At 55.3% G+C, this 13,855-nt stretch overlaps 1 protein-coding gene across 1 annotated transcript; it reads left to right on the top strand.

Annotated features, from left to right (window-relative positions):
* Nucleotides 1–402: 402 nt before the first annotated feature.
* TUBA1C (tubulin alpha 1c) lies at nucleotides 403–6,613 on the top strand. The gene is made up of 4 exons (XM_062203722.1): nucleotides 403–515; nucleotides 3,381–3,603; nucleotides 3,730–3,878; nucleotides 5,559–6,613. Exons 1-4 carry the CDS (start codon nucleotides 513–515, stop codon nucleotides 6,531–6,533), a joined length of 1,350 nt encoding a protein of 449 aa, XP_062059706.1. The 5' UTR covers nucleotides 403–512; the 3' UTR covers nucleotides 6,534–6,613.
* Nucleotides 6,614–13,855: the final 7,242 nt, after the last annotated feature.

Genomic DNA, 13,855 nt, shown 5'->3' with positions numbered 1-13,855 from the left:
AAAGAAAGAAACCAACAACCGGGAGCTTGCTCTGGGTTCCTTGCGAGGGTAACTCAGACCTTCCAGGAGGAACCAGACTGCGCGAGACGTCGGGGCCGCGGGGCCGCCCGGCGCACCTGGCACGCTTACCTGGCCCACCTGGGGCGCCCATACCCCGCGGCGTCGGCCGTCCTGGCGCCCACCCCGACCCAGCCTCCTCCTACTCCTCCCCTTCCTCCTCCTCCTCCGACGGCTCCGCCCTTCCTGCCGGGAGGAGGGAGCCCTCCCGAGAGTTTGGTTTGAACTTTTGAACGCACCAATCCGCGACGTGCGCCCCGCCCACTCCGCGCGCCCGGGGCGGGGTCCCAGGGCCGCCCTCGGACGCGTGGCCGGGGGCGCGCTATAAAGGGCGCTCCCGGCCAGGTCGCTCTCGCAGTACTTCTCCCCCGGACTCTTTGCTGGTCTGTCAGTGGGAGCCCTTGTCGCCGTCCCCTCGCCTCCTGCAGCACCGCACTTCCTTGCAAAGCCCCATCATGGTGAGTGGGGATTCCGGGCGGTAGCCTTGTGCGCACGTCGCGCCTCCGGCCATGCCGGCTTCTTGGTGGCGGGGCAGACGGCAGTGCGGGCCGGAACACGCGGCCCGGGCCCTGCCCTCGGGGGTGGGAAGCGGAGACCCTCCAGGTGGAGGGAGGGAGGGCAGGGAACCCTCACGTGGGGCCCCGGGGACTTGAAGCCACTGGAACTCCCCGTCGCCGGGGCTGGGGGACCCGCGCGCAGCCTCCGCACGGGGCCCGCACTCCCCGCGCCCTTGGACTCGCTGCTGAGTCGGCGGCCCCGGCTCCGCGCCCGTCCGTCCACCTGGAGGCCGCCGGCAAGCTCCCCGGGAGGGAAGAACTAGCTGTCACGTGTCGGAGCCTGCATTTCTCCTGTTAATGTAGCGGCTGTTTATAGCTGAGGCTTTAGGCAGGTTTAAAAACAAAATAAACAAACAAAAAGTCCACGAAAAGAATGTTTTCTCATGAAGCCGCAGAGTAAACTGGCATCGACTGTGGATGGCCCAGAGACAATGGAAGCTGTTGTATCCCTGACAATATCTGGTGGCGGTCGGCCCTGTGGGGCAACAAGTATTCCTGTGCCCAATGTTTCAAAATAGTGTCTTTGAAGAAAGCTACACTATTGTACTTGAGGTGTGTGGCTTTCTTCAAAGGCTGACGACGGCTATCGGAAAACGAGGGCTCACTCTTTAACAAGTTGCCTGGGATCGAAACCCTAAAAGCTACCCGTAAAACTGACTCAGAAAGCGAGGCTGGGGCGTTGGACGGGGTTCAGACGCTCATTCTGGACATCTGGTATTAAGAGTTCCAGTTTCCTACTAACCCAGAACTGGGAGGCAGCAGGTGATGGCTCAAGTGGTTGAGTACCTGTCACCCACATGGCAGACCCAGGCTGTTTCGGGCATTTGGGGAGTGAACCAGCAGGTGGGAGAGCTTTCTCCTTATCTCCCTTCCTCTCACTTTTTTTTTTTTTTTTAAAAAAAAAAGCACTGGGGGTGGGATGAGGGGAGGAGGGCTGTGGCATAGAAGGTTCAGCCTCCACCTGCCCTGCCGGCATCCCATATAAGGACCGATTCGAGTCCCGGCTGCTACACTTCCTATCCGGCTCCCTGCTAATGTGCCTGGGAAAGCAGAGGAGATGGCCCAAGTGCTTGGGCCCCTGCACTCATGTGGGAGACCCGGAAGAAGCTCCTGGCTTCAGCCTAGCCCAGCCCCAGCTGCCATTTGAGGAGTGAACCAGCGAATGGGGATCTCTTCCTTTTTCTCTCTGTGTCTCTGCCTTTCAAATCTTTTTAAAGCACTGGGGCTGCTCACCGGGCAGCGGACCTGTTTAGACAAATGTAGTTATGGAAATGGCTCATCCATCACGTCACCTGGGCCTCACTTCGTGTACAAGTGGCCAGTGGAGAGCCACTGACAGCTTGCAGATAGCCGGCTACGCGGCTCAACAGGCTAATCCTCCGCCTAGCGGCGCTGGCACACCAGGCTCTAGTCCCGGTCGGGGTGCCGGATTCTGTCCTGGTTGCCCCTCTTCCAGGCCAGCTCTCTGCTATGGCCCGGGAGTGCAGTGGAGGATGGCCCAAGTCCTTGGGCCCTGCACCCGCATGGGAGACCAGGAGAAGCACCTGGCTCCTGCCTTCGGATCAGCGCGGTGTGCCGGCCGCAGTGCGCCTACCGCGGCGGCCATTGGAGGGTGAACCAACGGCAAAGGAAGACCTTTCTCTCTGTCTCTCTCACTGTCCACTCTGCCTGTTTAAAAAAAAAAAAAAAAAACCACGCTTGCAGAAAGCAGCTTAGACTGTCAGGAGCAGGAGGCTCCCAGTAGGAGCACTGTTAGAACCAGGGGACCTTGGGTCTGCAACTTCAGGAGGACTGTGGAATTTCCAAAGTCCAGTCCAGGTAAACGTGACGCAATGGTAAATAGTGTTGGGCTCTTCAGAACAAACGAGTCGGCTCTCCCACAGCCCTGTAGCTGGGCTGGCTGATCCCAGGTAATCCCGAGCCTTGGCTGGGGGGCCCTGACTGCTCTATCTCGTTAGTCTACCTGGTCGGTGCCTTATTTTACTAAGTGGGAAGGGATTCGGTCAGTTGCATATGACTCTGTTCGGCAGGAAGTAAGAAAAAACAGGTATTTCCCCACTGTTCTGGAAAGCATGGCCTTTACAATGCCAGAAATCTATGCCCATTTGCTTGGAAGTGGCTCAGGTCTGAAATTACCAGTGAAGCCTGCTAACTTGCTGCTAGCCTTCATTAACACACGCCTCTCCCTTCCCTAGGGGGCTAAAAGGCTGCCTCTAACCACTGTTTTTAAGCTGCAGCTCACTGCTGCTTGTCTGGCATTTTCTCCCTGAGTCATATGGCTGTGTGTGCTGGTTTAAGCTGGTTTTAAAGGAGAGAAGGAGAAGCTCTTGTCTCCCAAAGAATAGGATTAAAGAGGACTGGGGATGACCTCAGTCCTTACACAATCAAAATGAATCAGAGCCGGCTGCAGGGGGAGTTTTGCATTAACCTAAGGGATCAGCAGGCGTATTTCCCAGGCGCTGGGGGGAGAATCTATTGGTAACAGAACAGTTTGTGTTAGCCTGAAATGGTGGAAATCCAACCTTGAATATTTACTGTGGCCACAAAGCCAGGGTCTGGCATTGCCTCGTGGTTCATTAACATAGCTTCGGTCTTCCAAAGCAGTTTCTCTTAATTAGATTTCTGCTTGTGAAATAGTCCCTGGGCAGGAGTAGCCTCTGGAAAGGTGGTGATCTGTCTCAGAGGTTAATTAGTCATTTAGGCGTGAATCATTCCCCGGTGGCTCATCTGATGTGTCATTTTCTTTTTCCTTTCTCCCTCCCACAGCGTGAGTGCATCTCCATCCACGTCGGCCAGGCTGGTGTCCAGATCGGCAATGCCTGCTGGGAGCTCTATTGCCTGGAACACGGCATCCAGCCCGATGGCCAGATGCCAAGTGACAAGACAATTGGGGGAGGAGACGACTCCTTCAACACCTTCTTCAGTGAGACGGGCGCTGGCAAGCACGTGCCCAGGGCCGTGTTTGTAGACCTGGAGCCCACGGTCATTGGTGAGTTGGCCTCCCTAGCCTCAGTGAGAGCCCCGGGTGCTGGGACAGGTTGAGTGGGGAGCCCCTGGCCCCCCGGGCCCCTGCAGGCTGTCAATGACAGGTGTCTGGTCTGCTTCCCTCTTCCAGATGAAGTTCGCACCGGCACCTACCGCCAGCTCTTCCACCCCGAGCAGCTCATCACGGGCAAGGAAGATGCTGCCAATAACTATGCCCGTGGGCACTACACCATTGGCAAGGAGATCATTGACCTCGTCCTGGACCGAATTCGCAAGCTGGTGAGCACAGTAAAGTGGGGTGAGAGTTTTATCTTGCAGAGACCAAACTATAAATTTCAAGGAGACTTGGGCAGCTCACTAAATCGACTGGCTTCTCAGCCCCCTGCCCTGAGGAGGTGCTTTCCTCCACCACTAACCCCCCACCCACTCTTTGCGTCTCCCCAGGCAGGTCTGGGCACTGTGCTCACCCAGCTTTGAGTTTCACTGACACATAAGGCCATTCAGCACAGACGCTCCTTAGGACATCTGGGTTACACCGAGTGTGTAGGTGGCTGACTCCTGCATGTAACTCATTGATCAAACTCATTAAAAGAATCTGGGCTGGGTGCCCTGTGTTAACATGGGAAGGTCAGAGCTCAGGACGCCTGTGTAACCCTGATGAGAAACGCGGGAACCTTCCCACAAGGCCAAGGGTGGAGTCGGGAGCTTCCTGGCTTTACTGCTTGGAGCTCCGGGCAGTATGACCTAATTCCTGTGTGGAACCTTGATAAGGGTGGCGCTAGGATCCCTGTCATTAAGAGCCTGGCAGTCAGATGACTCAGATCTCAGGTATGCGAGCAGCTTGTAAGCAATTAACCAAAGTCAAGTGTGAAGCCTGGGCAGAGCAGCTTGTTAGGAAAATCACATCATCCCAGGCCCAGTCACAGCTGGTCTGTTCCAGAAACAACAGGAGCCGGGCAAGTTCATGGCTTCCTCCTTTCACAAGTGCTTAGTGGCAGCTTCCCAGCAAAATGGGGTAATGGTTGCTTTGCTTGGACATCAAGCTGCAGCTACAAAGATTTGGAGACCTACCTTTAGGGACAAATAAACCTAGTAAAAGCTATTTAAGGGTCCAGGGTGAAGTTCATTAACTACCCAGACAGCTTCCTGTGTCCGTGGTGCTGGTGTGGTGTCCCCAGGGTCCTAGTGCATGTGATGTGTAGGGCAGGGTCTGCCCTGCACCTTGCCCTCTGTCTAGAGACAAGCCAAGAAGGGTGTCCCACCCACATGAGCTCCCTTGAGGAGTGATGGTTGTCAGCTGAGGATTTCTTCTGGGAATCCAAACTGCTCTTCCAGCAGAGCAGCCGGCTACTCAGAACAGCCCCCAGCACCTGAGGTCTCAGACTTGGGATCGGAAGTCACCTGACCAGCTTGAGCAGGCGTCCGAGGCCCGTGCCACACGCTGTTCCAAGCCCTCACTGGATGCTCAGCACCCCAAGCAGATTGCTTTTCTCACTTTATGAGAGGACGGAGGTAGAGAAGTGAGCTTGGTCACCAGTCACACGGCGAGGGACTGGCCGAACCGGATCTAGACCCAACACCAAGGCGTAGGAACTTGGCAGTTCCGACGTATTCCAGCCTGGAAAGAAAAGGCTGCCAAGTGTGTGTAAGATCCAGGTACCAGGCTGGGAGTCGCAGGCCTGCCCTTGGGCTGTTCTCCCAGCCTATAAGCAGGTGCGTGAAGAGAGCTCACTTTTAAATGGCTTATTTAGCAGCCGCAGGCCCCTCCCCTCCCACACTCCCGGGAGCTGTGAACTTTGTCCGAGTCACTTAGCCCTGAGACACTGGTTATGACTGCTCTCAGCAAATGTAGTTCAGGAGAGTTTTAAATCACAATCCTTGTGATCAGGGGCTCCCAGAAGTCCCCCTCGGCTCTCACCAGGGGTCCCAATACTAAAATGGAAACTCTTTCCTTTGCAGGCTGACCAGTGCACGGGCCTACAGGGCTTCTTGGTTTTCCACAGCTTTGGTGGGGGAACTGGTTCTGGGTTCACCTCCCTGCTGATGGAACGCCTCTCTGTCGATTACGGCAAGAAGTCCAAGCTGGAGTTCTCCATCTACCCAGCCCCCCAGGTTTCCACAGCTGTGGTGGAGCCCTACAACTCCATCCTCACCACCCACACCACCCTGGAGCACTCTGATTGTGCCTTCATGGTAGACAACGAGGCCATCTATGACATCTGTCGTAGAAACCTCGATATCGAGCGCCCCACCTACACTAACCTGAACCGCCTTATTAGCCAGATCGTGTCCTCCATCACGGCTTCCCTGCGGTTTGATGGAGCCCTGAATGTTGATCTGACAGAATTCCAGACCAACCTGGTGCCCTACCCCCGCATCCACTTCCCTCTGGCCACATACGCCCCCGTCATCTCTGCTGAGAAAGCCTACCACGAGCAGCTTTCTGTAGCAGAGATCACCAATGCCTGCTTTGAGCCGGCCAACCAGATGGTGAAATGTGACCCTCGCCATGGTAAATACATGGCTTGCTGCCTGCTGTACCGTGGCGATGTGGTTCCCAAAGATGTCAATGCTGCCATCGCCACCATCAAGACCAAGCGCAGCATCCAGTTTGTGGACTGGTGCCCCACTGGCTTCAAGGTTGGCATTAACTACCAGCCTCCCACAGTGGTGCCTGGTGGAGACCTGGCCAAGGTGCAGCGAGCTGTGTGCATGCTGAGCAACACCACAGCCGTGGCCGAGGCCTGGGCTCGCCTGGACCACAAGTTTGACCTGATGTATGCCAAGCGTGCCTTTGTTCACTGGTACGTGGGGGAGGGCATGGAGGAGGGAGAGTTTTCTGAAGCTCGTGAGGACATGGCTGCCCTGGAGAAGGATTACGAGGAGGTTGGAGCAGACAGTGCCGAGGGAGAGGATGAGGGCGAGGAATATTAACCTGTCTGCACACGCTGCTGTTGTCTGTCTGTGTCTTGTGAGGCTGTCAATAAAAGTGATGTTTGCATGTTAAATGTCAAGCTGGCTCCTGTGTCACAATGATTACTTGACCCGTGCGGAGCAGTTGGGATGTTTGAGCTGGCGCCACCCGATAATCACCGGCTCAAGTGTGTCCCGTGTTGTGCCGGCTGGTTCACCTGCTTGTTTAGAGCCGAGCTGCTGAGTGGTGATTGAAATCCTGAGTCGGCAGGCTGGGATAGATGCCCTGGGCAGGGCTGCCTGGACTAAAGCGGATGTGCGGTAGGTTGGGGGAGGCTGTGGCTGTCTGAGACACTTACCCCAGCATCCTCGATGCTGTGTTCTAATCCAGCCTTCTGCTGATGTACCTGGGGAGGTAGGGAGACCCCGTGTAAGTCACAGGGACTATTTGAAGTGGACTGGGTTATTGGGTACTGTCTCCCAGGCACCCACGGGGAGCAGCGGGGCTCCGGGTCAGAAGGGAGCTGGGTGGCAGACTTGGGCGGGAGGTTGAGCTGCTTGATAGGAACAGAAGTCCTGCTAAGGGAGAAACGGTTTGCTCCAACTAGTGGCTGGAGCTGGAGCCGGCAGCCCCATGACCCCCGGGGGTATCTGGTCCCCGCCTGTCTTCCCCCTGCTGCCCTGTGCCCTGAGTCTCACAGGAGAGCAGGTCCTGTGTGTGAGAACTGTGCAGCTTCAGTGACCTGAGATCCAGCTCTCTCCTTGAGCGCAACTCAGCTTCTGCTACTTATCAGATGGAACAGCTTCTTCCCGCAGCCCGAGGATGGGGGAGGCAGGGGGCCTGGGGTGGACGTGAATGTGGGAGAGGCCAGCCTGCCAGAGGGGTCTGCGGGCTGCCACGGCACAAACAGTGAGGGACCCAGGACCCCAGAGATGAGAAGGAGCTCATGGGAAGCATCCCCCGCAGCCCAATCCCATCCCCACCTGAGGGGCCAATTCTGCAGAGCCTGTGTTTCCCAAGCAGGTGCCCACTGTGGGATGCCTCCAGCCATCAAAAACAGTCGGGCAGGAGCCCAAGACCCCTCGGTGACCTCAGAGAATCCTGCAGATGAATTCCCTCCTGCAAGTGTCAAAGTGCTGGCAGGCTCTGAGCAGCCACAGCAGTGTGGGGTGAACGAAGGTGAAGGAAAGAGTTTTGCCGAGAAAAGAAAATATTCCAGTAGAGTAGAGGGAAGCTGGGGAATTGAGAGAGCAAAGGGCCAGTGGCTGGGGAGGGATCTGTCCTTGTAGTGGTGATTTCCCACTTCTGAGTGGGAGGGGAGTGAACTGAAGTCTGCCTGCAGCGAGAACAAACAGACCCCAAGGTCTAGGTCAACGCTTTGTGGTTGACAGTCTTCTTCTGTGCCCTTGAGCGCAAATGCAAAGTCGGCTCCCCTGCAGCCCAGGCGGGGGCTTGACGGGAACAAATGGACCAGGCGAGGAAGGTACAAGCTCTTGTGGTGGCTCCGGATTCTGGCTGCCAGCCACCAGGGGTGAACGGGCCTGGGCAGAGCTGCCTTCGCTGGGGTGAGAGGCTGGAGGCCCTGCCCATCCACAGATTGTCTTGACTGGAAATAACTGGCAAATGCCTTTGCTGACATCGGCCGGGCCTCAAGCCATTCCCAGCTCACTGTCTTACCCACCTGCCAACAGGACCCCCAGCTGTCCAGGTGTTGGGCATCCATGAGCATCCAACGAGGCAAGGCCTCTCCACCACCACCAGGGGGCGTCATTGTCTAAGCTAATCAAGGTCATTGTTCTCTTGGTGACTCAGCAAGTGATGTCATCTTTATGGACATGAGGTTAATGCAGGTTGGGAAGAACTTTTTTGCTCTTAGAAACATTGGGAGGCTGGTGGTGTGACATAGTAGGTAAAGCCACCACCTGTGACGCCAGCATTCCACATGGGTGCTGATTCATGTCCCAGGTGCTCTACCTTGGGTCCAGCTCCCTGCTAATGGCCTGGGAAAAGTAACAGATGACCCAAGTGTTTGGGTCCCTGCCACCCAAGTGAGAAACCCTTTCCTGGATCCTGGCTTTGGTCTGGCCCTGCCCCAGCTGTTGCAGCCATTTGGAGAGTGAAGCAGCAGATGGAAAATCTGTGTCTCCCTTTCTTTCTTGCTCTGCCTTTAAAATCAATCAATTTTGGAGCCAGCACTGTGGTGCAGTGGGTTAAAGACCTGGCCTGCAGTGCCGGCATCCCATATGGGCACCGGTTCGAGTCTCAGCTGCTCCTCTTCTGATCCAGCTCTCTGTGGCCTGGAAAAGCAGTGGAAGATGGCCCAATTCCTTGGGCACCTGTACCTACATGGGAGACCTGGAGGAAGCTCCTGGCTCCTGACTTCGGATCAGCTTAGCTCTGGCCGTTGTGGTCATTTGGGGAGTTAACCAGTGGATGGAATACCTCTCTCTGTGGATCTACCTCTCTCTGTAACTCTGTCTTTCAAATGAATAAAATAAATATTAAAAAAATCAATAGATCTTTTTTTAAAAAAAGTGAAATGTCAGGGGAGATGGTGTTTGGCACAGCTGTTAAGATATTGCTTGGACTGGCACTGCGGTAGTAGGTTAAGCCTCCATCTGCAGTATCGGCATCTCATATGGGAATCAGTTAATGTCCCGGCTGCTCCTCTTCTGATCCAGCTCCCTGCTATGGCCTGGAAAAGCAGTGGAAGATGGCCCAAAAGCTTGGGCCTCTGCACCTGCATGGGAGACCCAGAAGCTCCTGGTTCCTAGCTTCTAATCAGCAAGCTCCGGCTGTTGCAGCCATTTGAGAGTGAACCAGCAGAAGGAGGACCTTTCTCTCTGTAACTCTACCTCTCAATAAAATCTTAAAAAAAAAAAAAAAAGACACTGCTTGTGTCACCTGCATCCCATATCAGAATGCTGAAGTTTGAGTCCTGGCTTCACTTTTGATCCAGCTTTCTGCTAGTGCACACCCTGGGAGGCAGCAAATAATGGCCCAAATCCTGGATTTCCTACTGCCACATGGGAAACCAGAATTGAGCTCCAGGCTCCTGGCTTTGTTCTGGTCCAGCCATAACTATTGTGGGCATTTGGGGAATGAACCAGTTAATAGAAGATCTCTGTCTCTCTGCCTTTTAATTTAAGAAAGAAAGAAGAGGGAAGAAAGGAGAGGTAGGGGGGAGAAAGGAAAGGAGAAAGATTTTACAAATAATTTTTAAAAAGCCAGGAAAATTTTCTCCCTGGAAACCTTTGAACTGTGTGAGTGCGTGTTTTGCTTGTGCATGATTTTTTTTTAAAGATTTATTTATTTATTTGAAAGGCAGAGTTACACAGAGAGAAAGAGAGAGAGAGAGAGAGAGAGAGAGGTCTTCCATCTGCTGGTTCACTCCCCAGATGGCCGCAATGGCCAGAGCTGCGCCAATCCGAAGCCAGGAGCCAGAAGCTTCCTCCATGTCCCCCACGTGGGTACAGGGGCCCAAGGACTTGGGGCACGACATTCTCCAGTGCTTTCTCAGGCCATAGCAGAGAGCTGGATCAGAAGTGGAGCAGCCGGGACTCGAACTGGCGCCCATGTGGGATGCCAGCACTGCAGGCAGTGGCTTTACCCACTACGCCACAGTGCCAGCCCCATGTATGATTCTTGCCGTGGACGCCTGCCATCATCTTGTGACCATAATGTGGCAAACACGAGGACAAAAGCTAATACTCTCAGAGCAGAAAGATGAAATGAACCTGGGCCCTTGACAGGGTGTTGAGCCCCTGAATTAACCAGTCTTGATAACTTCTGTACCTCTGGACTGTTATGTGAGATTATAAATCCCCAGCTTGTCAAGAACATTTTGAGTTGGATTTTTTTTTTTTTTTTTGGACAGGCAGAGTTAGACAGTGAGAGAGAGACAGAGAGAAAGGTCTTCCTTCCGTTGGTTCACTCCCCAAATGGCCGCGTTGCACCGATCCGAAGCCAGGAGCCAGGTGCTTCCTCCTGGTCTCCCATGCGGATGCAGGGCCCAAGCACTTGGGCCATCTTCTACTTCTTTTCCAGGCCACAGCAGAGAGCTGGACTGGAAGAGGAGCAGCCGGGACCTGAACCAGTGCCCATATGGGATGCAGGTGCTGCAGATGGAGGCTTTACCCACTACACAACAGGCACCAGCCCCCATAGACAGTTTTAAAAAGATGCATTTACTTATTTGAAATGCAGAGAGAGAGGGAGGAGATTGATCTTCCTTCTGCTGGTTCAATCCCCAAATGGTCACATTTGGGTCTGGGCCACGCTGATACCAAGGACCAGGAACTCCACCCAGGTCTCTTCTATGTGGCAAGAACTCAAATACCTGAGCCATCTGCTGCTGCCTTCCAGGCACATTAGCAGGGAGCTGGATTGGAAGTGGACCAACTGGGACTTGAACCCAGGCACTCTGATAGGGGGTGTGGGGGTGCCAAGTGGAGACTTAAGCTGACTGTGCCACCATGCCCACCCCAGCTCAAAGAAATTTTAGTAAAATAATTAATGATCAAAAAGTGCAGTGGAGGATGGCCCAGGTCCTTGGGCCCTGCACCTGCATGGGAGACCAGAAGGAAGCACCTGACTCCTGGCTTCAGATCGGTGCACCGCGCCGGCCGCAACGCGCTGGCCATAGCGGCCACTTTGGGGGTGAACCAACGGAAAGTGGAAGACCTTTCTCTCTGTCTCTCTCTCACTGTCTAACTCTGCCTGTCAAAAAAAAAAAAAAAAAAAGACCCTTTAAAACTTGTATACCCCCCTTCCCAATGCAAACACCAGCTTGGGAGAGTGGAGTCCATGCCTTTGCTTCTCTCCCCTGGCCAGGCAACCAAATAGATCTGCTCCTTCCTTCCAGGCTTTCAGGTCATCCGGGTGAAATCTAACCGCACAGCCAGAAAAACGCTTCCTTTTTGATGGGCGACCGCGGGAGCGCGGCCCTGGGGTGGTGCAAGGAGGTCTAGAAGCAAAGCAGGCCACGAGGGGGCACCACCTGCTCCCAGCAGGCCCTGAAAAGCCCAGTCCTCCGGCCCCTCCCCAGTCACTTCAGACCAGGAGGGGGCTCTCCCACCGCCCTTGTAGACAAGGGGCAGTGTAGGTGATGCAGCAAGGTTCTGAGCGATCCAGGTAGTGAGGAGGGGCCACCTGGCTGGCTCCTCCCCTGGGAGGCGGGGGAGAGATGGCCAGGGCTGGGCCAGGGCTTGAGCCCAGAGCCGAGGTCACAGTCCGGGTCTCCCATGTGGGTGGTAGGAGGCTAATCACTTGGGTCCTCACCACTGCCTCCCAGGGTGTACATTAGCACCTAGGCACCCATATGGGGGTCGCTTAGGCCCATGCCTGCTCCTCTGGATAACCTCAAAACCAGGGGGGTGAGCGAGGCTACGGGGAGGGGGGGAGGTACAGGTGGGGGAGGGACCCCAGCCTTGCAGGGATGCCTCCTTGCCCGCTTCTAGGGCGCCGTTCCTCGTGTTTTGTGCTGCCTGGGGCCACCCCATGAGTGAAGCCAACAGGCAGCAGGTACAGGACCAGCGGTGTGCCCTGCAGGACCCCAGCTTCCCGCCCCAGAGTCCCCTGGATCCGCCTCTTTGGAAGGACCTTGCCAGGGAAGTGATTTTCCCCACCCAGGTCAGGGTGGGCTCAGCCTGGCTCCAGCAGCCAGAGCCTCCCCGAGCCTGCAGTCTTTTCCTGAGCCAGCCTCTGCCTCCACAGTGTCGGCCCTCGTCCAGGCTCTGAGCCCACTACTGATCAGTGGATCCCTGTGCCACGCTGTGTGGAAGGCGGGAGGGGTCGTAATGGTGGGTCCTGTTATGTTGAGCAGGTCTCCCGGCCCCAGCACCCAAATTGAGGGCTTGTCAGGCTTTGGAGGACAGCTGGGGGTTGGAGGGCTAGCCTTGGGGGTCTAGGTGGCTGGGCACGGGGGAGCTGGAGAGGGTGCAGGAAGACTGAGGGAGCCCTAAGACATGGGGGCAGTTTATGGAAGGCTGAGAGGCCAGTAGAGGGGCTGCCACTTGAGATGCTGCAGCTTGGATCCCTGCCCTTGGCTGTACTGGCCTAGTAAGGAACTGGCTGGGATGGGCTCAGTGCTGCTTTCCCAGAAATGCAGCCGGTTTCCCCACACACCTGTCCGCCTTCTGCCTTCTCCCGGTGAGCACAAGCCAAAAGGGAGCTCTGGGATTTCCCCACCACAAGGGAGCTCCCCGCCTTGGGAAATGGTGCAAGAGTCTCCCCACTTCCTCAGGCCTTCAGGGGTCTCTCCTGCTCCCGCCCCCACCCAGCCACCTGCAACCTCTGCTCTCAGAACCCGCAGATCTGCCCACTGCCCCGCAGCAGCCCCCTCGCCTGAACCGCTGCAGCCGGCTGCCTCCTCTGCATGGCTCCTGCACCCCTTCTGTCCTCTGCCGCCAGGCTCATCTTCCCCACCAACCTTCCGTTTTCCTCCTTGCCAACTCTCCATTATGAAAATGCTCAAACACGCAGAAACCTTGCAAGATTGACACAAGGAGTTCCGCACTCTCCACTGAGAGCCGGCAGTGGCTAACATTTGCTGTCTGCTTTCTCCTTTGCTCACCCACAAGAAAGGCTGTGAGTGTCCAGCAGGACCTTCTAAGGACAGACAGGCCCTGCCCAACTGCACTGCTGCCTTCACACCCAAGACAGAATCATCGTTCCAAAGCCCACAAAATGCAGCATTCTCAGTAGCCCCTTTTTTTTTTTTTTCCCAAATCCAGGTCCAATGTAGGTTTGCACATTGCATCTAAGGTTTTTTTTTGTTTGTTTGTTTGTTTTGTTTTTTTAAGATTTCTTTTATATTTGAAGGGCGGAGTTACAGAGGAAGAGGAGAGAGACAGAGAAAGAGGTCTTCCACCTGCTGGTTCACTCCCCAATTGGCCACAATGGCTGGAGCTGTGCTGATCTGAAGCCAGGAGACAGGAGCTTCTTTTGGGTCTCCCACGTGGGTGCAGGGGCCCAAGGACTTGGGGCACGACATTCTCCAGTGCTTTCTCAGGCCATAGCAGAGAGCTGGATTGGAAGTGGAGCAGCCGGGACTTGAACTGGCCCCCATATGGGATGCAGGTGGCAACTTTACCCTCTACGCCACAGCACTGGCCTGGCATCTAGTTGTTGTGTGTCTTAGTTCCATCTCATCTAGAATAATCCCCCAGCATGGTTGGTTTAAAAGAACAACCCTCCCCACCCCATGAAGCTCATGTCCCAGCGTCTGTGAATGTGACCTTATTTTTTAAAAAAAGTGTCTGACAGATGAGAACAAGGTAAGGATCTGAAGGTGAGATCATGCCAGGGACCAGGTGGACCCTGGATCCTATGACAGGGTGGA

The sequence above is a fragment of the Lepus europaeus genome, chromosome 10 (assembly GCF_033115175.1).
Source record: "Lepus europaeus isolate LE1 chromosome 10, mLepTim1.pri, whole genome shotgun sequence".
NCBI classification, from domain to species: Eukaryota; Metazoa; Chordata; class Mammalia; order Lagomorpha; family Leporidae; genus Lepus; species Lepus europaeus.
The sequence above is the reverse complement of the archived record's forward strand: the minus strand, read 5'-3'. Positions and strand labels throughout refer to the sequence as shown.

Coding starts and splice junctions, on each gene's coding strand:
- TUBA1C (XM_062203722.1), top strand. Junction 3,604..3,729: donor CCTGGAGCCCACGGTCATTG/GTGAGTTGGCCT, acceptor TCCCTCTTCCAG/ATGAAGTTCGCACCGGCACC. Junction 3,879..5,558: donor TGGACCGAATTCGCAAGCTG/GTGAGCACAGTA, acceptor TTTCCTTTGCAG/GCTGACCAGTGCACGGGCCT.